This window comes from Cervus canadensis, chromosome 2, assembly GCF_019320065.1.
Source record: "Cervus canadensis isolate Bull #8, Minnesota chromosome 2, ASM1932006v1, whole genome shotgun sequence".
NCBI classification, from domain to species: domain Eukaryota; kingdom Metazoa; phylum Chordata; class Mammalia; order Artiodactyla; family Cervidae; genus Cervus; species Cervus canadensis.
In genome coordinates, this window is record NC_057387.1 from 38,162,418 (window position 1) to 38,188,650 (window position 26,233).

General features: G+C 41.3%; 1 protein-coding gene across 8 annotated transcripts in view; it reads right to left on the minus strand.

Moving 5' to 3' along the window:
- Nucleotides 1-1,337: 1,337 nt before the first annotated feature.
- Nucleotides 1,338-26,233, minus strand: part of LOC122436616 (alpha-amylase 2B) — a 66,459-nt gene continuing 41,563 nt past the window's right edge. For 6 of the 8 annotated variants that reach the window (XM_043460491.1, XM_043460490.1, XM_043460492.1 and 3 more), the window contains 10 exons: nucleotides 20,913-21,126; nucleotides 20,435-20,581; nucleotides 10,516-10,713; nucleotides 9,891-10,121; nucleotides 8,905-9,038; nucleotides 6,606-6,728; nucleotides 6,416-6,515; nucleotides 3,513-3,631; nucleotides 3,281-3,406; nucleotides 1,338-1,987 (listed from right to left, as the gene is read on the minus strand). In XM_043460491.1, coding sequence (XP_043316426.1) covers nucleotides 1,798-1,987; nucleotides 3,281-3,406; nucleotides 3,513-3,631; nucleotides 6,416-6,515; nucleotides 6,606-6,728; nucleotides 8,905-9,038; nucleotides 9,891-10,121; nucleotides 10,516-10,713; nucleotides 20,435-20,581; nucleotides 20,913-21,080 — 1,536 coding nt within the window. In that variant the 5' untranslated portion in view covers nucleotides 21,081-21,126 and the 3' untranslated portion in view covers nucleotides 1,338-1,797. The remainder of the gene's footprint in view (nucleotides 1,988-3,280; nucleotides 3,407-3,512; nucleotides 3,632-6,415; nucleotides 6,516-6,605; nucleotides 6,729-8,904; nucleotides 9,039-9,890; nucleotides 10,122-10,515; nucleotides 10,714-20,434; nucleotides 20,582-20,912; nucleotides 21,127-26,233) is intronic. The other 2 variants (XM_043460496.1, XM_043460495.1) reach the window with 1 other exon arrangement.

Consider the following 26,233-nt stretch of genomic DNA (forward strand, 5'->3'; position numbering starts at 1 on the left):
AGGATACAAATTGTTTTGAAACACCAGAAAGAAAAATGAAGAGGATACAGGAAAGGAAGTGCAGGGAATTAAGAAATATTTTGAATAAAAATTAGTAGATTTAAGGTTTATGTGGGTGAATAGGGCAAGTTAAGAGAAAGGGGAAAAAATCAAGGAAATATCCCAGGTTTTTAAGTAAGTGGTGAAACAGAGCAGCATGGAGTATCAAAAGGTTTGTTGAAGACAAAATTGAAGGTCTCATTCTGGATATGTCAGGTATGAGATATCTGTGAAATACTGAAGTAGAGATGTGAAGCATCTGTTGTAAATGTGAAGGTGAAGAAGAGATCTGGTTGGCAGATTCAGGTCTCTATGCCAATGTGTTTTAAATCCATGGAAATGATTGCAATCACTTTGAGAGAGGCTAGAGAGACAGAGAATTAGATCCAACTGAGTTCTTAGGTGAAACAGAAGCTAATCCAATTAAAACAAACAAACAAACAAACCTGAAAAAGAGCAATCAGTAAGAGAGAAGGAAAATAAGGAGAGAGTAGAATCATAGAGACCAAAGGAAGAGAGGAAGAGAGAGTGTCTCTCCATATTGAATAATGTAGTGAAACAGAGCAAGATGAGGATAAAGGAGTACATAGTATTAGTAACAAAAATATTTTTGATTATGCTGACAAGAGCAGATTAAATGAAGTAATGATGGAAACTGGAGTAAGGAGATGAAAAATGACTGGTGTTGAGGATGTTGAGGCTGTGTCATGAAAACTTAGGAGTTTGACAAGGAAGAGAAAAATTGAGGGCCATGTGTTTTATCTAGCTGAGAGAGGGGACTGATTTTTCAGAAAAAAAAAAGAAAGATTGTTAAGTCAGAAAAAAGGGGATAATCTAAGAAATAAAGTCCTCAAAAAGGTGAAAATGGAGGGCATGGACTTTGATAAAATGAAGTGCTCTATGCTCATTATGATAGGATGAGAGAAGAAAATGATAGGGGCAAGTATAGATACAAGATTTATGGGTTAAAAGAGAGTTTCCAAGATATGGCTTTTATTTTCTTATTTAATCATGAAAATAAAACAACTGAGAGTTATAAGAATACCTAGATGAGAGACTTAATAAATTTCAAATTTACAATCAAAGTGAAGGAAATAAATAGCTAAAAGATCAGGAAGAAAATCTGAGTATAGGGTACCATGAGAGCCCTACCTAAACATACATCCATATTACGGGTTAGGAGATGGAACAAAAGCCATACAACATCATCATGTTAAAGCTATTGGAAAGAAAAAGAAAAAGAAGAAAGAATATAAAGTAGGAGAAGATACCTGTGAGCTCAAGAGAATTAAGAATTATAGACTACATAATTTGTTTCTTTTATTTTTTAACTTCTTAATCATGAAAGGGTCTTTACATTGTGAAAAATACCCGTGTTATACCTGTATGACTGTATAGGAATCATCATTAAATCAGCTATGCTGTGCTTCTGTTAGAAACATTTTATGTAAGAAATACAGATGTGGATTAGAGATACATAGCTGGGCAAATGGTGTTAATGGCAACAAACATTTTTCAACACACCTTTCTGAGTTCTTAGAAATTCTTTTGACAAATAACATAATGAGAATCTTCAAAGTGAAACAAAATGTTGACTGTACTAATAATTATCATTTTTTATGCTTTTCTGAGTTGTTCAAGTTGATTACTTATTATAGCTTTTACCAAAATTAATGAATTATGAAGTTATATATTACATATATAATCAAATAAACTTTATTTCTCTGGATATATATATATATATATTTAATTTACATTTTATAATTTAGATTCAGTATGAATTGCAATAAATGGATCCTCAGCGGAGTTACTAATAGAAAAATAAGCATTACCATCACAAGAAACATTGATTTGAATTCCTGTACAATTGTCACCAATTTTATCTCCAGAAATAACATCACAATATGTACCAGAAGGAAGACCAGTTTGCAAAGTTGCAGATAATGCCCTGTAAAATGAAATTTAAGATTTAACTTGAATTTTCCACAAGTAAAATCAAGATTAGAGACTGTCTCTAAAATAGTTTAATTGTGTGCTATAGAACTCTAAGCAGTCAAGATCTCAATTAAAATAAAATTCAAACACAAAGACCTCTTCAGTGGATGTAACCAGTTTTCTCAGAGCCAACAAAATTCTAATAGAGGACTTCAGAGTTTCCTAGTCAATAATAAATTTTATAAAAAAAAAAAAAATAAGGTTGAAGAGTATCAGCGAAGATTTGAGTGACTTGTGTCCCTTAGAGAAAATTACTACCTTTGGTAAACACAAATATTTTTAATTTGCCTTTGTCTGAACTTAAGAAGATACTTATTACTTTCAAGAATTTAAATTTGATTATTTCTTCAAAAATTGTTTTCAAGAAATTAAAATAAATTGAGGTTGCAGATAAAAATAATCTCACATTTCTATAAAGAAGTAAACAGTTTCAAAATATAAAGATGTTTCATAAACTTCTTTCTCCCATCTATAAAAGACAGACATCAAAGGACTAGCAATAAATTCTTGGGGAAGATAAGTATATACTTTATTTATTTTTTTTGTCACTGAAATATATGTTGGCCTAGAGTGAGCTAAGAAGAGTGGAAGTTGGCCTTGGATTGGGGTCTTCTGAGCTATAGTTCTATATATAAGGGAAACAGTATACTGGAGGCAGAGAATTTTAAGTATCATAAATGAAAATCAGTGTGAGATGTCTCAGAACTAAAACTCAAAAATCTCCTGAGGTGATTAAATGACCTTTATATGTATTATATGTATTCATTATATATCTGCTTTAAAAAGTATTTGTCACAAAGAGACAGTAAAGTTTAAAAGAAGATCAAAAAACCAGATAGGAGAGTAGGTGAAAAAAAGTTATAGAAAAAGATATTTCGTACTAGAGGGAACACTTTTCCATTATTGATTTAAAATTCCTATAAGACATTCTTCTAGAAATTTCAAAAAGTTTTTATTAATTATGCTGTGTATTTTATATGCGGGGCATATACATGTGCATCATATCTGCCAGAGATATGCAAGAGTGCACAAAAAATAACTCCACTTAGAAAAGAAAGCACTTATAAACAGAGGTCAAAAGAATAACAGTCATCATCATCATCTTTCTTCTGGTTTTTTATGATCATTATGTTTTCTTAATCTGCCATCTAAAGAATTTTTCAGAGATGAAAAAAGTAAATGAGCAGGAAAAGAATAAACCAAGAATATTAGCATAAAATATCATTTTTAACTGATATTTACTTACCAGTCATCATTGTTGAAAACAATGAATCCTTTGTTTCCTCTTCCAAAAGCTACTTGGTTACTACCATTATCCCACCAGTTTGTAAAAGGTTGGCCATCAACCACATTACGGAATATAACCATGTTCCTAAAAACAAAAGAGCATGTGAAATAATGATGAATGCTTCAACAGTTTAAAACAAAATGTTAAGAAAGTTTATTATTAGAGGATATGTCTAAATAAGTATTCCTACCTTATTTGACGCCATCGATGTTCACAGACCCAGCCATTGCCACAAGTAGTATCTGGATTAATAGTAACTTCTTTAATTACTCCATTATTATTTGGTGGCCCAATCCAATCATTAACATCCTCAATTACCAAAAAAAATAAGTAAATTTTAAAAGTTCATATTTATTTTTTAATTGGAGGAAAACTACTTTACAATGTTGTGTTGGCTTCTGCTGCATAAAAATATGAATCAGCCACAAGTATACACATGCCTCCTCCCTCCTCAATGCCCTACCCTCCAATACCACCCTTCCACATTGTCACAGAGCAGTAGGTTGAGCTCCCTGAGTAATACAGCAACTGCCCACTAGCTATCTATTTTACATATGGTGATGTATGTTTCAATGTTACTCTCAATTTTTCCCCCCTCCTTCCCCTGCTGTGTCTACAAGTCTGTTCTTTATGTCTCTATTCCTACCCTGCAAATAGGTTCAAACATACCATTTTTCTAGATTCCATATATATGCATTAATACATTTATTTTTCTCTGACTTACTTCACTGTATATAACAGGCTTTAGGTTCATCCATCTCAGTTCAACTGACTCAAATTCATTCCTTTTTATGTCTGAGCAATATTCTATTGTGTATATGTACCACAACTTTATCCATTCATATGTCACTGGACATCTAGGTTGCTTCCATGTCCTGGCTATTGTAAATAGGGTTGCTATGAACATTGGGGTACATGTGTCTTTTTGAATAACGGTTTTCTCAGGGTATATGGCCAGTAGTGCGATTGCTGGGTCATATGATAATTTTATTCCTAATTTTTAAAGAAATTTCTATACTGTTCTCCATAGTCACTGTATCAATTTACATTCCTACCAACAGTGCAAGCGGGTTCCCTTTTTTCCACATCCTCTCCTGCATTCAGTTATAGATCTTTTGGTGATAGCCATTCTGACTGATGTGAGGTGCTACCTCATTGTAGTTTTGATTTGCATTTCTTTAATAATGAGTGATGTTGAGTATCTTTTCATGTGTTTACTGGCCATCTGTATGTGTTCTCTGGAGAAATGTCTGTTTAGGTCTTCTGTCTCCCCACTTTTTTTTTTTCTTTAGTTATTTGTTCTTCTGATATTGAGCTTCATGAGCTGCTTGTATATTTTAGAGATTAATCCTTTGTTAGTTGCTTCATTTGCTATTATTTTCTCCCATTCTGAGGGCTGTCTTTTCATCTTGTTTATAATTTCCTTTGCTGTGCAAAAGCTTTTAAGTTTGATTAGGTGCCGTTTATTTAGTTTTGTTTTTATTTCCATTACTCTAGGAGGTGGGTCAAAGAGGATCTTGCTGTGATTTATATCAGCATGTTCTGCCTATATTTTCCTCTAAGAGTTTTACAGTTTCTGTCCTTACATTTAGGTCTTTAATCCATTTTGAGTTTATTTTTGTATATGGTGTTAGGAAGTGGTATAATGCCATTCTTTTACATGTAGTTATCCAGTTTTCCTACTTATTGTTCTGGATATAAAACAAATATCCAGATATAAAACAAATATCCAGTTTTACTACTTATTGATAAAAGCTTAGATTTTTAACATTACATGTGTCCTTATTTTTACCATCTGAGCCACTCATTTAGTACACCAAACCCAATCTGTCCTATTTGTGTCTTTGTAGTGTCTTCATTTACTATCCAACTTGCTCAGTATTTTTACTGAATTTTTCTTATCACTAACTTCTCAATCTCTAGTGCCGTATTTCAAACAAGGGAATGATTTTTTTTTTAACCCTCTCATCTTTCTAAGGAATTACAATGACTTTTCAATTATCACTCATAGGAAGTGAGTGTAATATCATTGAAATGGCAAGGACTTTATTGTCAGAAAAAGCAAGATTAAAAGACTTAGTCTTAGGTTCTATTACTAAGAATAAGTAATAGGTTCAGTTACTACTAACAAGGAAAACTTAGTTAATACATATAACTTCTGTGTCTGACTTTCCTCCTCTATAAAATGAAAATATGACTTAGTTTGTATAAAATTTGAATAAGATATGTAAAAATGCTTTACAGATGATAATTGCTAAATAAATATTATTTTATTTCATTCTTTTTACAATAAATATATTAATCAAAATATAACAACATCCTTTACTAAACTGACCAAATTTCTGATTGGTACTTTCAAAGATAATCATAGGAAAAGACAGATTATGTCAAGGAAGGTTATCAACATCTGTCTTAAATCATATGGCATGATGAATGATGGACAAAGCTAAGAGTTGTTAGCATGCAGAAGTCTTGGAAAAGCCTTGCAAATGTTATGGAAAAGGGGAAATGAACATATGCCATGACTCCTGACATCAGAAATAAAAAAAGACTAATTGTAGTGGAAACTATAAGTTGGGTCAATATAAAGGAACACCTAAATATTAAGGCTATCTAAGAATAGAATGAGTTGCTGTAAAAAGTAGTAGTGGACTTCTCAACTTGAAAAGAACCTACTAGAAACAAGAGAAATATCTATCTGAAGAGAATTTTCCCCTTGAGGTATGAAGTTGATGTATGATGCTGCATTTGAAATCTCCAGTTTGAAAAGAAAACTTTTCACTAACTTTCCAAATACCTTAATATGCATTTTACTCACTGTATCCTTATTTTTAAGTGCTACTTTTTTTTGTAGGGTGGTTGGCTAAGAGTGTATATTTGTTATATTTGAAACAGCCTACACACTCTATCAACAGAGATCATTCATTTTTAACTTTTAAATATCCACTGCATTGTTAAAAGAGCACTGCATCAAATTTACACTTAATAAATATTTGACAAACTAGTGAATGTAACAGCATCACAAGAAATTAAACCAAAACTAACTTTTTTTTTTTTTGAGAAAAAGATATTTTGGACAGCACCAAAACTCACTTTTCCATTCTCAAAATATCTTGGCCAATGGTAGCTTGACATTACTCGTGTAAATCCATAGGGATGAGCGAGCATAAATCCAACTCCCATTTTGTACAGTCTAAAAGGCATAAAATTATATCATTATAGAAGAAAATATTTTTAACATCATTAAAATGTAGGTTTAAAAATGGGGAACTTTGTTTCTTACCTAGCATCCCAGAATGTAAGAATAGATGCTCCCCCAGCTCCATGCCCTCGCTGATTGTCATGGTTATCAACAAAGACAAGTGCCCTGTCAGAAGGCATGAAACCCCAGCCTTCTCCCCAGTTCCTATTAAAAAATAAATCTTAAAAACACATATATGTATTCTTTTACAATGACTTTAGAGTAACCTAAATGTCTATTCCTTTCACTATAGCACCCTGTAAGGAAATTCTCTAATTAAATGATTATTCTCAGGGCTTTTTAAATGTAATATATATAGATATATTGGGTTGGCCAAAAGTTGCATTTGATTTCTGCCATTAGATGGCTCTAGTAGTGCTTAGTTATCTTTCAACTGAAACAACTTAGTTAGATTGTGTTGTGACAGCTGTCAAAGCAGTGTGTATTTTAAAAAAAATTATCAAAATTGGTGAATTTTTGTTAGCCATTTTAATATTAATGTTGGAAGAAAAAAAAAGCAGCATTTTTGGCATACTATGCTTCACTACAGTCGTGTCCAACTCTTAGAGACCCCAGAAATCAAACTGGGGTCTCCTGCATTGCAGGCGGATTCTTTACCAACTGAGCTATCAGGGATGCCCAACATTTCAAGAAACAAAAATGCAACTGAAATGCAAAAAAAAGATTTGTGCAGGGTATGGAGAAGGTGCTGTTACTGATTGAATGTGTCAAAAAGTGCAAATTTTTGTGAAGTTTTGCAAAGTTTCATGTTGAAGATTTCTTACTAGATGATGTTCCATGGTCTAGTAGACCAGTTGAAGTTGATAGGGATCAAATTGAGACACTTTTGAGAACAATCAATGTGATACCACACATGTGATGGCCAACAAACTCAAAATACCCAAATCAAGAATTGAAAATCATCTGCACTAGCTTGGTTAGTTTAATTGCTTTCATATTTGGGTTCCACATAGTTAAGTGGGGGAAAAAAACCTTCTTGACTATATTTGTGCATGTAGTTCTCTAATTAAACATAAAGAAAACATTCCATTTTAGAAACAAAACTGCAACAAAGAATGAAAAGTGAATACTGTATAATAATGTGGAATGGAAGAGATCATGGGGCAAGCAAAATGAACCACCAACAACCACATCAAAGGCCAGTCTTCATCCATAGATGGTGATGCTGTGTATACGGTGGGATTGGAAGGGAGTCCTCTATTATGAGCTCCTCCGGAAAAACAAATTATTAATTCCAACAAGGACTACTCTCAATGAGACCAACTGAAAGCAACACTCAACAAAAACCAACTGGAATTAGTCAACAGAAAACGCAGAATCTTCTATCAGGATAACACAAGACTGCATGTTTCTTTGATGACCAGGCAAAAATTGTTACAGCTCAGCTGGGAAGTTCTGATTCATCTGCCATAATCATCAGTCACTGCACCTTCAAATTCCCATTTTTTCAGTCTTTTTTAAATTCTCTTAATGGAAAAAATTTCAATTACCTGGAAGACTGTAAAAGGCATCTGGAATACTTCTTTGCTCAAAAAGATAAAAAGTTTTGGGAAGATAGAATTATGAAGTTGCCTGGAAAATGGCAGAAGATAGTGGAACTAAATGGTGAATATGTTGTTCAATAAGGTTCTTGGTAAAAATGAAAAATGTATCTTTTATTTATACTTAAAAACTGAAAGAACGTTTTGGCCACCTCAATTTTATCTAGGAATACATTCTATACATGTATATATGTAGGAATTACTTAAACTACATTCATGTTACAGGTATAAGATTTTTGTTATAAAAGATATTTTAGAAGTTTCAGTATATTATAACTTAGATGGGCTTCAGAAGGACAAACATCCACTATCATACAATACAGAATGAGAAACTGGGTTTAAATAAGCCTTCGATATTATATTGTTAAAATGTTAATATTAGAAATCAATTAGTTGATTAATATATGTAATTCTGTAGCATGGCTTCATTGTAGGAACTTCATAAATTATAGAATCATTTTAACAATAACCTGACCTTTACAAATTATACATAAACATTAGTCAAATCTAGTAGAGTCATACTGAAATCTCTAGATCGAAATCACAGATTAAAATCTCTATTTTATGCTTTGGATCTCAAAAAGCACCTCCTTGTGATTGACATCCTAAATAATAATGATCATCCCTTAGCAGTTATGGAAGTATAACACTTGTTATTAGTAAATGAATCCTTGAGAGTTGTCTAAACAAAAATGCATTAAGAAGAAAACTCATGCTGGGGCAATATCACAAATAAATCTGTGAAATAATTCAAATGAAAGAAATCGTATTTCATTTACTTTAAGTAAGCCATTTTCTCTCCATTCCACTTGCGCAGAACCGTGCCTAGTTTTGCACCATACTTGAATTCTGTCACATGGCCATTTCCAAAGTACTCACTGCTTGCAATTGTCTCACCACCCAGATCAATTACCTCATAGAAATGAAGAAAAAAATATCATTTTAAGAAAGAATTTTAACTAACAAGTTAAAATTATATAGAAAATAACTTTATACTATTTATATGAAATGCCCCAAATAGTCTTCCTTATATCAAAATTCTTATTTTTCTTTGCTAAAATATATAGTACAATATTAAAAGGAGCATGACAAAGTAACCTGTTGTCCTGTGAGAATGCTGTCCGAATTAGTCTTATTCATAAATGATAAAAATAGCTCATATTTATATAGCACTTAATGTCTGGCTGACAACATTAACCCTAACCCTAACCCTAACCTTAATTTCTCAGTGTTTGATAAACATTACCTCTTTAATTCTCCAAAGAATATAAAGATATAACCATTATCATTATTCTTTTTGATAAATTTTGAAAAAATTGTTCCTCAGGTTGATCAATTTACTAAATAAATACAGCTAATGGTGCTAGAGCCAAGATTTAAAGTCAGATAACCTGTCTTAAGACAATTTCTACATTATCTGTCTTCTATAATGACCTCTGGGGAAGTTAATATGACACAGAGATTTTTGCAACTTATATACATTCTCAGAACTTGCATAAAACACCTCCTATGATAAATATACAGTCTCTGAATAAAAGGAGGCTAAGGAGCACTCTTCTATATAAATGATTCATCCATTAATCTAAAGAAACTGTGTTTTTAATGAAATCTGCCATTTATTTTCTGATAAATTATGGATGAATACTGATGATGAATTATGCTCTGATGAATAATAAATGGTATTATTTTATATGGACATGATCCATAGGGTTGCAAAGAGTCAGACACAACTGAAGTGACTTAGCATACACATGTATTGACATACCTCCTGGTAAATGAAAGGTCTACTTCCTTCAGGGAACCAGCTTGTGTTTAGATTATGCAGTTTATCCAAAATTGCCTTTATGTCTCCAGGCCACATGTGCTTAGAAGCATCGATTCGGAAACCTGCTACACCAATGTCAATGAGACGGTTTAGATATTCAGCAATTGTGGAGCGCACATAATCTTTCGCCAATGCAAGATCAAGAAGACCAACCAGACGACAATCTCTGACCTACAGAGGTAAAACTTTGTGATTGATCCTTGGAACATCACCTCCACCTGAGAATCCATTTAATTATTTTCATTTATTCATTAATATTAATAGATATTTCTATAATGCCTTATTTGCACTGGTCTCTGAGGTTACTGACATCCTAGTATAGACATACCTTTGAAATATTTTTCATTATAAAAATGGAGAATGTAGAAAATACAGTGGATGACCTTTTTCATTGTGAAAAATTAGATTTGAGAAAATGTTTTAAATATTGATTTGAAATTATTATTTTTAACAGTCAGACTTGGAATCTTGTTTTCCTAAACAATCTAAACTAACATTTAAAATGGAGATCAGTAAGCTACATGTGGATAATAAAAAGCATAGATAGCTCATTTTTGCTAAGTACCTGATAAGCAACATTATAGCTCTTAATTTCTCCATTTCCAGTTTTACATTTTCCATCATTAAAATCCCAACCAGAGTATGGGACTGCCGGGAAATCCCTAGTCCCAGGGTTGAAGTAACTTCCACAAGTACTGCTCGTTCCCGCACTCACACCACTTCCAGTCATATGATTAATTACAGCATCCACATAAATGCGGACCTGAAAGAAAAATTTCTATTTCAGTTTGGCTTACAGAGAGGTAGAAGTTTATATTATTATTTAGAGTTTATAGCACATTGATGACACTCCAAAATATTTGTTATTTTATAACTTACCATCTTAGAAGAGTAACAGTCAAGTGTAAAATAAAGCATTGTGAATGGAAGTCCTACATGCATTCTAGACACTTGGTCAAATGGCTCAAGGAGTAAAGAAACTGCTTGCGATGCAGGAGATATGGGATCGATCCCTGGGTCAGAGAAGATCCCCTGGAGGAGGAAATGGTAACCCACTCCAGTATTCTTGCCTGGAAAATTCCATGGGCCAAGGAGCCTGGCGGGCTATAGTCCATAGGCTTTCAACAGGTCAGACATGACTGAGTAAGCACTGAGCATGATAAATTAACTGAACCCCAAACTACTAAAACTATGAAAAAAAATGCAAAGACACTATTATTGGCAGGAGATCAGAATCAGTTGAGGCAGAAGAGATCATTGATTTTTTGTTGTTGTTGTTGTTGAAATTTACATGGGTCATCCTAAGAAAAAAGAAGCCAGATTCTGGTATCTATTTAGGATCAGAAGAAATAAAGTTAGGTATTGCCTGTCATTGTCCTCCTTATCAAAGAGAAAATAATTACATATCATCATAAAACCTGTGGGAAGGAAGACCCAGGATTATGGGTGGAGAAACAAGTGACATGAACCTATCAGCAAATATTATAAGTAGAATTTCCTATTAAAACTGGAAAAGTATTTCCCAGGAATGTGCACAGGCAAAAGGGTTAAAAGTTGTTATTTTGCTTTATAAGCAAGCTTCTGGCCTTAAACTTTTCCTTCATTTTCTTTAGTGGATAAATGGCATATGAAAGGTCGGGGCATGCCCCCGGGAAAGTGCTACAAGGCAAATTCCGGAGGCTGGCTAAACTTTCAGGGGCTGGCCCCCTGCAGCCTGGTCCAATCAGGTACCAACACAGCCCTCGGACACTGACCACCGCTGTAGCCCGCGCTTTCTTCCTTATATGAAAAGACCTGGCCTGGACGCCCTGCCCGGACTATAAAACCCCTCCCCACCCCTCATACCTTGCAGACTCCCTTTGTCTCCTCACTCACCAGCCCCCCGGGAGTTCTGCCCGAGAGCGAGAGCGACGCTTAATAAAAAGGCCTTTACCACCGGTCCTTAGAGGCGGCTTTTTCTTTCTCCCGCGGCGTTTTCTAACATCTGGCGCCCAACGTGGGGCTCGGGTTGAGGGGCCCCAGGCACTCGCCGTTGGGGCTCCCCCTTGAGCTCCACCGCCGCGGTAGCCCCGGACCCAGGCGGCTGACCAACCCCCCAGACGGCAGGATACGGGGTAAGTCCCTTCGGCTTTGGGGCCTGCCTTCCCTGGCGACCACCTCCTAGGGCTCCGTAACCAGTGCGCACTTACTGGGCCCTCCCGGTCACCAGCCGGTGGGGAGACGTCCCCAGCGGCTGAGTAGACCTCCGGCTTCGGCCTTTCCGGGTCCCTGCGGCCGTGAGGAAGACGTTCCCCGCGACTACACGGACCTCCGGCTCCCCTCGACTCGTCCGAAGACGTTCGGACAGCGGGGGTTGCCTCCACGCCCCGTGGTCGCCATGGGATCGACAGCCTCCAAACCCAATCCCCAATACTCCACCCCCTTAGAGTGCCTGCTAGCTAACCTGCGGACTCTAGGGCTAAAGAGAGATATTCGTCCCAAGCAGCTCACTTTTCTGTGCTCACAGGCCTGGCCTCAGTATTCTCTAGATAATGGCTCACAATGGCCAGCCACAGGGACACTAGACTTTGACGTCCTCCGTGATTTGGATAATTACTGCCGGAGAACGGGAAAATGGTCTGAGGTCCCCTATGTTCAGGCCTTTTGGGCTTTGCGCTCTCGCCCCACCCTGTGCACTACGTGTGCTCCTAGCCAGATCCTACTCACCATGGCCCCCCCGACTCCACCCTCCCGAGCTAAGCCAACCCCTCCCGCTTCTGAGTCCTCTGCTTTCTCTGTTCCCCCAGAAGATCTGGTGGCCCCCCCTCCCTACGCCTCTCCCACAGCCCCCTCCCCTTCCTCTCCCGTTCCTACTCCCTCCCCTTCCACTCCGGCCCCTCCTACCTCTTCCCCCTCCTCTCCGGCCCCTCCTAACCCCTCCCCCTCTAACCCTACTCCGGCCTCTTTTGCTCCTGTTCCCGCCCCTGAGGCTTCACCGCCGGCCCCAGATTCTCCGGCCATTAGCCCTATCTTGTATCCTCCCCTTCCCCCCATCACTCCCTACTCGTCTCCGGTTAGCTCCCACACTCGCTCCCATAGCAACCCTCCAGGGGCCTCCCCGCCCCCTCCCCCAGCCCCGCTACTCCCTCTGCGGCAAGTGGCCGGAGCCGATGGCCTGGCCCAGGTCCACGTCCCCTTCTCTCTCCAGGACTTAGCACAGATTGAGGCCAAGCTGGGATCCTTTTCCTCCAACCCCACTCAGTACATTAAGCAGTTTACTGGTCTGACCCGCGCCTATGCCTTAACATGGCAGGACATATATGTCATCCTGGGATCTACCACCACCCCCGAGGAGAGGCAGGCCATTTGGACGGCAGCCAGGGCTAAGGCCGACCAGCGGCATAGTGCCAACCCCTCCCCCGAGCGCCCCCCGGGAGCTCAGGCAGTTCCTGACACTGACCCTGATTGGAACTACCAGGAAGGGGGTGGCGGCCAGCTGCAGGTACGCTATATGATAGAGTGTCTCCTTGATGGGATGGAAACGTCCTCTCATAAAGTGGTAAACCTCCTCAAACTAGATGAGGTGACTCAGGGGCCTGATGAAAACCCAGCCATGTTTCTTAATCGGCTGACTGAGGCCCTTGTTCAATACACCAGACTGTCCCCTGAGTCCCCCATGGGGGCAGCTACCTTGGCCAATCGTTTTATCTCCCAATCCGCACCTGACATCCGAAAAAAACTGGCCAAGGCTGAAGATGGCCCTCAGACCCCTATTCGAGACCTGGTAAAAATGGCCTTTAAAGTTTATAATGCCCGTGAAGAAACTGCTGAGGCCAGCCGAAAGGCAAGGCTCAAACAAAAGGCCAAATTTCAGGCAAGCCTCCTAAACCAGCAAACCCAGGCCTTGGTAGCAGCCCTCCGGCCGGCGGCGGGCTCGGGGCCCCAAAACCCCCCTCCGGGGGCCTGCTTCAAGTGCGGCCAAGAAGGACACTGGGCCAAGATGTGCCCCAATCCGCGGCCTCCTTTCAAGCCATGCCCGTTGTGCAAACAACGAGGACACTGGGCTAGTGACTGTCCCCGGGCCTCTCGGGCTCCGACCTCTAGGGGCCGGAGACCAAAGCGCCCCAGGGAGACCTCCTGCCCTCCTCCGGCCTCGGAACTGCTGAGCTTCAATGATGACTGATGCCGCCCAGACTCGGGGACCCCAATAACCCAAGCCGAGCCTAGGGTAACGCTCCAGGTAGCGGGTAAGTCCATCAACTTTCTAGTTGATACGGGGGCTACCTATTCGGTCCTTTCCTCTTTCGGGGGCACTTTACGTCCTTCCCAGGTTTCGGTTATGGGCATTGACGGCCAACCCTCGTGTCCACTCCAAACCCAACCACTGTTCTGCCAATTAGATTCCTGCCTATTTACCCACTCCTTTTTGGTCATCCCCTCCTGCCCTACTCCTCTCTTGGGAAGAGATATACTCGCTAAGCTGAAGGCCACTCTTCACCTGACTCCAGGATCGGCTCCCACGTCAGGGGCCTTCCTAATGTTACTTGTTGACCCCCCAACCTCTTCTGTTAATCCTGAGGTCTGGGACACCCGAGTCCCGGTGGTGGCTCGGCACCACCCTCCAGTCCTCATCCGGCTAAGAGACCCCACCTGCTTCCCAGCCAGGCCCCAGTTTCCTTTGTCTACTCATAACCTCAGGGGACTAAAGCCCATCATCGACCGTCTCAGAGGACAGGGTCTTTTGATCCCCACGACTTCCCCCTGTAACACACCCATTCTTCCTGTTCGAAAGGCTTCAGGAGACTACCGGCTAGTGCAGGATCTCCGCCTGATCAACGCGGCGGTGGTCCCTGCCCATCCACTTGTCCCTAACCCCTACACTCTCCTTTCTTCCATACCTCCCAAAACCTCTCATTTTACCGTCATTGACCTCAAAGATGCCTTTTTTACCATCCCACTCCACCCCGACTGCCAATTCCTCTTTGCTTTTACCTGGACTGACCCCGACACTCAGCTTACCACCCAGCTCACATGGACTGTACTCCCTCAGGGGTTCAGAGACAGTCCCCATTACTTCGGACAGGCTCTGTCCCGAGACCTGGCCAGATGCTCGCTCCGCCCTAGCACCCTCCTCCAATATGTAGACGACCTGCTCCTTTGCAGCCCCTCAGAAAAAACCTCCCGACAACATTCTGCAACTCTTCTTAATTTCCTTGGCTCCCAGGGTTACAGAGCCTCACAATCCAAGGCCCAACTGACTCAGACTTCTGTTGTCTATCTAGGCCTCAAAATCACCCCTACCACTAAGGCCCTGACGGCAGATCGGTGTAGCCTCCTCAGGTCCATCTGTCCTCCGGCCAACGGAGACCAGATATTGTCCTTCCTAGGACTGATGGGGTTCTTCCGACACTGGGTCCCAAACTACGCCACCCTGGCCAAACCCCTATATGCCGCTGCTAAAGAGACTCCCACAGGACCACTGTCTTCCCCCACTGAAGTGACTAAGGCCTTCCACGCTTTACGCTCAACCCTATTGGCTGCACCCCCTCTCTTTCTCCCAAATCCCAACTATCCACACCATCTATACACTGATGAAAAGGGAGGGATAGCCTTTGGAGCCCTGGTGCAACCGATTGGCCCCAAACTGCTGCCTGTTGCTTACATATCCAAACAACTTGACCCCACAGCCAGGGGATGGTTCCCCTGCCTGCGGGCACTAGCGGCAGCAGCAACATTGTATGCTGATGCTAAAAAGCTGATTCATGGTCAGCCCCTGACCATCTTCTCACCTTATCGCCTTGGCGATCTTTTAGCCTCTAGATTTCTCTCTGACCTCAGCGAATCCAGGCTCCAGCAGTTTCACCTGGTATTTTTGGACAATCCGCAAGTTTCCGTGAGTCGTTCTCCACAATTAAACCCGCTTTCTTCGTTGCCCTCCCTCCCCCTCTCCTCAGAACCCCCAGCCCACTTATGCTCAGAGGTCCTTGAGTCCCTTATGCAACCACCTCACAACCTGTTTTCCGAACCTCTACCAGATCCAGAGCTAACTTTGTTCGTCGATGGGAGCTCAAAGCGAGATCCTGATGGAAACCGAAGGGCGGCTTATGCTGTGGTAACCACCCGAGAAGTCCTGGAGGCTCAGCCCTTGCCACCCGGGACGACCTCTCAAAAGGCTGAACTAACAGCCCTAACTAGAGCCTTACACCTAGCAAAAGGAAAAAGGGCCAATATTTACACAGACTCCAAATATGCCTTCTTGATTGCCCATTCTCACGCGGCAATCTGGAAAGAGCGGGGCTTCCTGACCACTAAAGGATCCCCCATCTGTAATGCCCCCCACATTATTCAACTGTTAGATGCCTTATCTCTGCCCAAAGAGGTCGCTATCATACACTGCAAGGGACACCAAAATACTCATGACAGTGTCGCTCTGGGTAATAAATATGGCAGATCAAGTGGCTCGACAAATCACCTTACAACAAGCCCCCGAGCCCTTGCTGACTTTGAGATCCACCCTCAACCCAGATTATTCCAGCGAAGAAGCCAGAGCCTTGCTGGCACAGGAAGGGGCTCAGAGGCACCCGTCGGGATGGATACTACTCCATAATAAACCGGTGCTTCCTGAGCGCCAGGCTAAGGCCATAATATCCCAAATCCACAATACCCTCCACATCGGGCCAAGGGCTCTCTTTTCCTTTCTCAGCCCTGTCTTTTCTCCCCTACATCTCAGACAGACCATATATGTGGTCCACCGCTCCTGCCTAACCTGTGCTTCCACCTCTCCTCAAGGAGGACTCCGACCCCCACAGGAGACTCACCAGCTAAGGGGACATATGCCCGGGCAGGATTGGCAGATAGACTTCACCCACATGCCCAGACATCGAACCTACCGCTATCTGCTGGTCTTGGTGGATACCTTTTCAGGATGGGTCGAGGCCTTCCCCACCGCCCGAGAGACGGCAGCGGCGGTGACAGAAGTCTTGACGACCCATCTCATTCCCAGATTTGGGTTGCCAAACTCCCTCCAGTCTGACAATGGGCCTGCATTTATCTCACAGATCTCCCAGCAGGTGGCTACGGCTCTGGGCATCGACTGGCATCTCCACATCCCCTATCGGCCCCAATCGTCAGGCAAAGTAGAACGGGTGAACGGCATCATCAAGACGCACCTGACCAAGCTTGCCTCAGAACTGCGGCTGTCTTGGGTCGACCTCCTTCCTCTGGCGCTCACTCGCATTCGCACCACGCCACACTCCAAAACAGGTTTGACCCCTTTTGAACTGCTCTACAGCAGGCCCTATCTCCTGACTCACCTCCCAGAGGGAGAGGCTCCCCCACTTGCGGGGTACCTCCCCCTCTTCTCCCTCCTACGATCCTTGCTGAGAGAACACACAAACCGGGTCCTGCCACAACCGACAGACGACGAGGGGCCAACTCAGCCTCTGGCCCCGGGAGATCAGGTACTGCTAAAAACCTTGAGTCCCCGCCTGCTACAACCTCGCTGGACGGGGCCCCATACTGTAATCCTCACCACTCCCACGGCAGCCAAACTGCTGGGACACGAGCCCTGGTATCACCTGACCCGGCTCAAACGAGCTCCCCCGGGTCTCCCAGAGACAGGGGCGGCCCCGGCCCAGGCCCCTCCTCCCAATTATTCCTACCACTCCACCCTCACGGGGCCGACCAAACTGACCATCACCCGAACCCCTCTGTCGTCAATCCCAAAATAATTGGGGGACCACATCCTGATATCCGATGCTGACCTGGCATCACCCGCTGTGGCTGCTAACAATCACAGCTCTGGCCATACTTTTTGCCATTAGATTAGCGGCCGCGGCCCCCCGCAATTGGTCCTCCATTCTTCGACTGTCCCTGGCCCTCACATACCTAGCCATCTGCTTCCTACTCCTGGGGTGCTATTCCCTTGGGACACCCTGACCTGGTTACCGGCTCCATCCCTACGAGACCCACGAGGCTGGTTGTCCGCCCCACCCCCTTCACCCCAACCTCAGAACAATGCGGGACTCTCTACTCTGGGTTACTCTGGGGGTACTGGGGGTCCTGGAAAAAGGGGGGCACACCTACCAAAACCCCCACCAGCCTTTTCAAGTCACATGGATCTTAAAAAATGGAGAGACCTACGAAGAGCTAAACCGGACCACAGCCACCCAACCGAAAGATAAGTGGTGGCCGGACTTATATTTTAACCTTACAAAATTAATCGAACAATCAGGATACTCCAAGTGTAGGGTCAGGTCTCTCGGGTTTTATGCCTGCCCGGGACATCAGCGAGAAAACATAAAAACCTGTGGGGGAATGGTGAGCCGCTACTGTAAATCCTGGGGCTGTGTTACTTCCAATGATGGGTATCGGAAGTGGTCGGTGACCAGGCCAGACCTGATCAATATGTCCTTCACGGGTCCTCTTCCAAAATCAGATTGGCAGGGACGACCCTCCAACCCAGGGCAATGCAGCGACCAGATCCGACTATCATTCACACAGCAGGGACGGACTGAAAATAGATGGATTTCCGGGCTGTCCTGGGGGGTAGTGATATATGATACCTATGGTACAGGAAGCAATAGTGCAACATTGTATGTTCAGCAAGTCCTACAACCCGCCCAGACCCAAGTTATGGGGCCCAACCAGATTATTATACCCCTCCGCCCCTCACCACAAGGGACAAATGCCGCAAATGTTGTGACCTCGCCTACCCCTACCCCCTCTCTTCAGCTAACCCAGACAGACCCACCAGAAACCCAAGAACCCCTGTGGGCCTTGATCAAAGAAACCTACGGGGCCCTTAACCACTCCAATCCTAATGCGACTCAATCCTGCTGGCTTTGTTACACCTCACACCCACCTTACTACGAGGCCGTGGGTTTAAATGCCACCTACAACTTATCCACTCTCTCTAACCCACCACAGTGCTCTTGGGGAGACCGCAAGGTGGGCCTTACCATGAAACAAGTATGGGGTTCGGGGACCTGCTTAGGCACGGTTCCTACAGATAAACAAACCCTGTGTGCCCAGACTGACAATGACACCAACTTCACCGATAAGACCTATGTCATTCCCGAAATCGGGGGGTGGTGGATATGCTCACGGACTGGGCTGACGCCCTGTCTCCATTTGGCTGTCTTCGACCAGAGCAGAGAATTCTGTGTCATGGTAGTAGTAGTACCCAAGATTACATACCACCCAGAGGAGGTCCTCTACAACTTTTGGGACCAAGATACCCCAGCTCCCAGACATAAGAGGGAGCCCGTTACAGCTATTACTCTAGCAACACTGTTCGCCCTGGGGGCGGCCGGAACGGGCACAGGCATTGCTTCCCTGACTACACAACATCAGGGCCTAATCACCCTGAGAGTCGCCATTGATGAAGACATTGCACGAATAGAAAAGTCTATGATGGCCTTGGAAAAATCCCTAACCTCTTTGTCAGAAGTGGTGTTACAGAACAGACGAGGCCTAGACCTGATTTTTTTACAACAAGGGGGCCTCTGTGCAGCCCTCAAAGAAGAGTGTTGCTTTTACGCAGACCATACAGGGGTAGTGAGAGAGTCCATGGCCAAAGTAAGAGAAGGACTAGAGCGCAGAAAGAGGGAACGGGAAGCCCAGCAAGGTTGGTTCGAATCATGGTTCCAAAACTCCCCCTGGCTGACCACCCTGCTCTCGACCTTAATGGGACCACTCATAATCCTCTTGTTGCTCTTAACTTTCGGGCCCTGTCTCTTAAATAAGCTCTTGGCCTTCGTCAAACAGCGGCTCAACACGGTTCAGCTGATGGTATTGCGACAGCAGTACCAAGGGCTTCCAACGGACACTCTGTGACAAAATTAACGGCAGACGCTCCCTGTCATCCCGGCCACACCCTACCCCTCGCCGCCCCCGTTCAGCAGGAAGAAGCCAGAGAGAACCGGCGCCCCTTGTCCTATAACTAAAAGGCCGGGATGAAAGGTCGGGGCATGCCCCCGGGAAAGTGTTACAAGGCAAATTCCGGAGGCTGGCTAAACTTTCAGGGGCTGGCCCCCTGCAGCCTGGTCCAATCAGGTACCAACACAGAGCCCTCGGACACTGACCACCGCTGTAGCCCGCGCTTTCTTCCTTATATGAAAAGACCTGGCCTGGACGCCCTGCCCGGACTATAAAACCCCTCCCCACCCCTCATACCTTGCAGACTCTCTTTGTCTCCTCACTCACCAGCCCCCCGGGAGTTCTGCCCGAGAGCGAGAGCGACGCTTAATAAAAAGGCCTTTACCACCGGTCCTTAGAGGCGGCTTTTTCTTTCTCCCGCGGCGTTTTCTAACAGCATATATATAATTACAAAGCTGAATATTAGGTAACAACTAAATTTTATAGTTTTAAAATATAAAATATATTTATAGCTAAAGTAAAATTTCAAAATATATGAAAATTATTCTGCATAAAAGGAACAAGAGACAAGAGAGAGAAATTATTTTTCTATATAATATGTTTAAAGAAAACTTTAATTCACTTACACCAACATTGTTACATCTAGTCACCATGTCTTTGAATTCACTTTCATTTCCTGATCTTGTACATAACTTGTAGCTAACTGGTTGGTATCTTTCCCACCAAGGTCTTGAAGGGTCAGTAATCACAACGTTTTCATTGGGTGGGGAGATCTACAAATAAAACACACTTAATAAGTATCAAATTATGGCTTACTTTATATCATTGAATATTTTAGAAACTAATCAATAATCTAAAATTACTTCTGAATCTTTGTATTTGAGCTACGTTTTTTGCAACTATTGATAATCTGGTGAAAAAAATTATCTTAGAAATAAAACAAGGTCACCAAAAATTTCAAATTTTTTCTTCCTTAGAAAACTGTTTTACTTAGAGTACTTTAATTCTGAAGTAAAATGTTGTCCTAGCTTTCAGACACAGAGGATACTATCACTTACTCTCAGCACAGTAAAGTCTGCAATTTATACAATGAGCAATACTCACCTGAACCCCTCCAAATCCTTTGGGGGCTAAGTATCGCTCACATTCAAGAGCAACATCGACCCAGCGCCACTCAAACAGATGGACAATAGATGTCCGTCCAGATTTGGTGTGTGGGGCATGCTGAGCCCAGCAGAACCCAATCACTGAAAGCAACAGAAAGAACTTCATTTTGCACTGAAGTTGTCAGTGTTCTTTCCAGCAACTATCTGTATTCCTGTAAGAAGCATATTTTACAAAGCAAATGTTAACATGAATAAACATTTGGACCTCAAACTCTTTATTCATAATCTGAAGAGAACTATCAATAATAATATTAAGCAGATGAAGAACATCCATAAAATCTCCTAAGAATACCACCTAAATCAGCGTTCACCAACATTTTTGGTACTAGGGTCCTGTTTCATGGAAGACAATTTTTCCACGGCTAGCCAGGGGTGGGGAATGGTACAGGTGGTAATTCGAGTTGTGGGAGCAATGGGGAGCAGCAGATGAGGCCTTGTTGGCTCACCAGCCGCATAAACCTCCTGCTGTGAGACCCAGTTGCTAATAGGCCACGGAATGGTACTGGTACTGGTACTGGTCCATGGCCAGGGGTTTGGAGAGTCATGATCTAAATGACCTTTTATAACAATGTTTTCCTCATTGAGAGAATATTAAAATATATATAAAGTTCATAATCATGCATTACTTAGCTAAGATTAGACCTTATTTCTGAAGTCCTTTATTAATAGAAGGAAAAAAACAATTGGAGTCAACTGAATTCACAGTCAAAATATTGCAAACATTTGTATCATTTCAGTTTCAAAAACAAAACAAAACAAAAACAGACTATTCAATTCCATTCTGGTTTTACCCTCAACCAAAAATTTTAATCATTTAACTTTCTGCACCAAGATTTAAGAAACCACTTGGAAGAAGAATGACCATGAATTGAGGAAACAGACCTTCCTCCCTCCCCTCTTCATCAAATCCTGTGGTTAATGCATTGGCTGTAGCAGTAGAGTATGGCTTTATTCCCCCTCTTATTTCTTATAACCAAGTATTCCTTATACCTGATAAAACACTGTTAATGAATTCACATCCATTTTCCTTCTTAATATACATGAAATTCTACTAGAGAGAATATAGTACAGGTGGGAAAAAAGTTAACCTAGTCATTCAACAAGCATTAAATGAGTGTCTGTTTTTTTGCTAAGAAAATGGGTAGTATTCAGGATACAACGATGAACAAGACAGACAAGATACTGTTCTCGAGCAACTTACATTATAGTAGAAAACAAAGAAATATATGAGTAGATAATATTAATACTAAAACAGTGTAAGATGGCAACTTACATTATAGTAGAAAACAAAAAAATATATGAGTAGATAATAATAATACTAAAACAGTGTAAGATGGCAATAAGAACTAGTATTAAATAACAGTGTAATAAAATAGAAAATGTTTTCACCATCAGTGTATTTTAGACTGAATATTCAGGGAAGGTACCTTTGACAAAGTGATTTTCAGGTAGAATTTAAAAGATTAGAAGAAGGTAGTTATTTTAAGGTCAGAAAAAGAGTAATCTAGATAGAAGAAAGTGCAATAATAAAAGTCCAAAGTAGGAAAAAGCTAAGAATACTCAAATGACACTAAAAAGATAAAATAAATAAAAGTCAGCGCAACTAAAGCAGGTGGCAAAGTGGAAAGGAAAACAAGAGGTGAAGAGAAATAGGCCAGATCATGTAGGACCCTATAGAATATAATGAAAGAGAAGGCCACTGAGGCTCAAAAAAAGGGACCTAAGAGGTTCTGATTAACTTTTAAAAATAATTCTTGCTCTTCTGTGAAAAAATTGGCTTATAGGAAGATAAGAATGGTGGCAAACAGATCAGTAGGCTTTTTCAGTGGTCTAGGAAAGAAGTAAATAGTTTGGACTGGGGCATTGACAGAATACATTTCACAGGTAAAAGTGCAATGGGTTTATAGATAGATTAGAACTCAAGAATAAGGGAAAGAGAAAAATTAAAGAAGTGGGTATTTGGTGACACCATTTACTAAGATGAAAAATGAAGAAGTACTAGCTTCATGGAGGAAATACCAAGAGCAGCCTATGAATCCTAGTGCTCTCCTTCAGTCCTTCCTCCAACCCACTTTGTGAATAATCTCTGTGTCCAAAGTTTTTTTAAAATTATTATTTAGTTCAAGCTGCTATAAAAAGAATATCATAGACTGGATGGCTTATAATTAAACATTTATTTCTCATATTGGTGGAATCTGGGAAACCCAAATCAAAATATCAGAAATCCAGTGTCTGGTGAAAGCCCCCTTCCAAGTTCACAGGTGGCCAATTTCCTTCTTGTATTCTCACATAGTGTAGACCATTGAGAATTTTACACTTTTTTTGCTTCTTACAAGGACACTAATTCTAAGCTTCACTCTCATGACTTTACCTTAACATAATTACTTCCCAAAGTTGTCATTGCCTAATATCATCCCACTGAGAAGAGGTAGGGTATCAACATCTGAATTTTGTGGTGGAGTGAAACACAAACACACAATCCCTAACACCCATCCACTGAAAAACTAAAATTCCTTCATATTTCACAAGCAACTTTATTTCTTCATGACATTCAAGTACTTTCAAGTTCCCTTCCATCACCCTTGAATACCTAGTAACTATGCTGCCTTTCAGATGCATAAAGCATCTTTATGAAGCTCATCTTGATAGTTAGGTAGGACTACTCTGTATGATAGTTTTTTTAACTTATATGATATTATTAAGTGATATTTGATTTCTACTGTAAAAAGTAAGTATTTATATGGCCATCATCTGGAACAGATTTTCTTAAGGGTAGACTTCATAGTTAATGGTCCTTGCAAAACAAATAGCATAATGGCTTATGTGATCAAAAAATGGTTGCAAAATACAGACTCTAAAATTCAGGTACTGTGCAAGACATTGGTGTAGCTTGGGTTGTGTCTACGTTGATTTCTTTTTTTAAATAAATGAACACTATGTCAGAAATTGTATAATACATTCTACTCTAATCATTGCAGAAACTTTGTACACATAAACGAACTAAGACTCAGAGAGACCAAGTACGTTGTTCAGGCCCACATGATAAGTTACAAACTTGAAATTTGATAATCGTCCTAACACAGGTCAACATTTTCTGTACTACATCAACGTTTCTCATAGAATTTTTGAGTTGCAATGTCCAACATGGTAACCACAAGGAAAACTTCACTATTAAACCCCTGAAATACATCCCCCTCAGTTAGTCTATCCTATCAGGAAGCTTTCATAAGTTTTTAACCTTCTCCATCAGAGGGCAGGCAGACTGAAAATCACAATCACAGAAAACTAACCAATCTAATAACATGGACCACAGCCTTGTCTAAATCAACAAAACTATGAGCCATGCCATGTAGGGCCACCCAAGATGGAGATGGGTCATGGTGAAGAGTTCCAACAAAATGTGGTCCACTGGAGAAGAGAATGGCAAACCACTTCAGTATTATTGCCTTGAGAACCCCATGAACAGTATGAAAAGGCAAAAAGATAGGACACTGAAAGATGAACTCCTCAGGTCAGTAGGTGCCCAATATGTGACTGGAGATCAGTGGAAATATAACTCCAGAAAGAATGAGGAGACGGAACCAAAGCAAAAACAACACCCAGCTGTGGATGTGATTGGTGATGGAAGTAAAGTCTGATGCTGTAAAAAGAGCAATATTGCATAGGAACCTGGAATGTTAGGTCCATGAATCAAGGCAAATTAGAAGTGATCAAACAAGAGATGGCAAGAGTGAACGTCAAAATTTTTGGAATCAGCAAACTAAAATGGACTGCAACATGTGAATTTAACTCAGATGACCATTATGTCTATTACTGTGGGCAAAAACCCCTTAAAAGAAATGGAGTAGCCATCATAGTCAATAAGAGTCAGAAATGCAGTACTTGCAGTCTCAAAAATGACAGATCAAAAACGAATGATCTCTGTTCATTTCCAAGGCAAACCATTCAATATCACAGTAATTCAAGTCTATGCCCCAAGCAGTAATGCTGAAGAAGCTGAATTTGAACGGTACCATGAAGACCTACAATAACTTCTAGAATTAACACCAAAAAAGATGTCCTCTTCATTATAGGGGACTGGAATGCAAAAGTAGGAAGTCAAGAAACATCTGGAGTGACAGGAAAATTTGGCCTTGGAGTACAGAATGAAGCAGGGAAAAGACTAATAGAGTTTGGCTAATAAAATGCACTGGTCATAGCAAACACCCTATTCCAACAACGAAGACAAGACTCTACACATGGACATCACCAGATGGTCAACAAAGAAATCAGATTGATCATATTCCTTGCAGCCAAAGACGGAGAAGCTCTACACAGTCAGCAAAGACTGTGTGGCCACTGACTGTGGCTCAGATCATGAATTCCATATTGCCAAATTCAGACTGAAATTGAAGAAAGTGGGGAAAACCACTAGACTATTCAGGTATGACCTAAATCAAATCCCATACGATTATACAGTGGAAGTGAAAAATAGATTTAAGGGACTAGATTTGATAGAGTGCCTGATGAACTATGGATGGAGGTTCATGACATTGTACAGGAGACAGGGAGCAAGACCATCCCCAAGAAAAAGAAATGCAAAACAGTAAAATGGCTGCCTGAGGAGGCCTTACAAATAGCTGTGAAAGGAAGAGAAGTGAAAAGCAAAGGAGAAAAGGAAAGATATACTCATTTGAATGCAGAGTTCCAAAGAATGGCAAGGAGAGATAAGAAAGCCTTCCTCGTGATCAGTGCAAAGAAATAGAGGAAAACAATATAATGGGAAAGACTAGAGATCTCTTCAAGAAAATTAGAGATACCAAGAGAACATTTCATGCAAAGATGGGCTCAATAAAGGAAAGAAATGGTATGGATCTAACAGAAGCAGAAGATATTAAGAAGAGGTGACAAGAATACACAGAAGAATTATACAAAAAAGATCTTCACGACCCAGATAATCACAATGGTGTGATCACTCACCTACAGCCAGACATCCTGGAATGTGAAGTCAAGTGGGCCTTAGAAAGCATAACTACGAACAAAGCTAGTGGATGTGATGGAATTCCAGTTGAGCTATTTCAAATCCTAAAAGATGATGCTGTGAAAGTGTTGCACTCAATATGCCAGCAAATTTGGAAAACTGAGCAGTGGTCACAGGACTGGAAAAGCTCAGTTTTCATTCCAATCCCTAAGAAAGGTAATGCCAAAGAATGCTCAAACTACCGCACAATTGCACTCATCTCACACGCTAGTAAAGTAATGCTCAAAATTCTCCAAGCC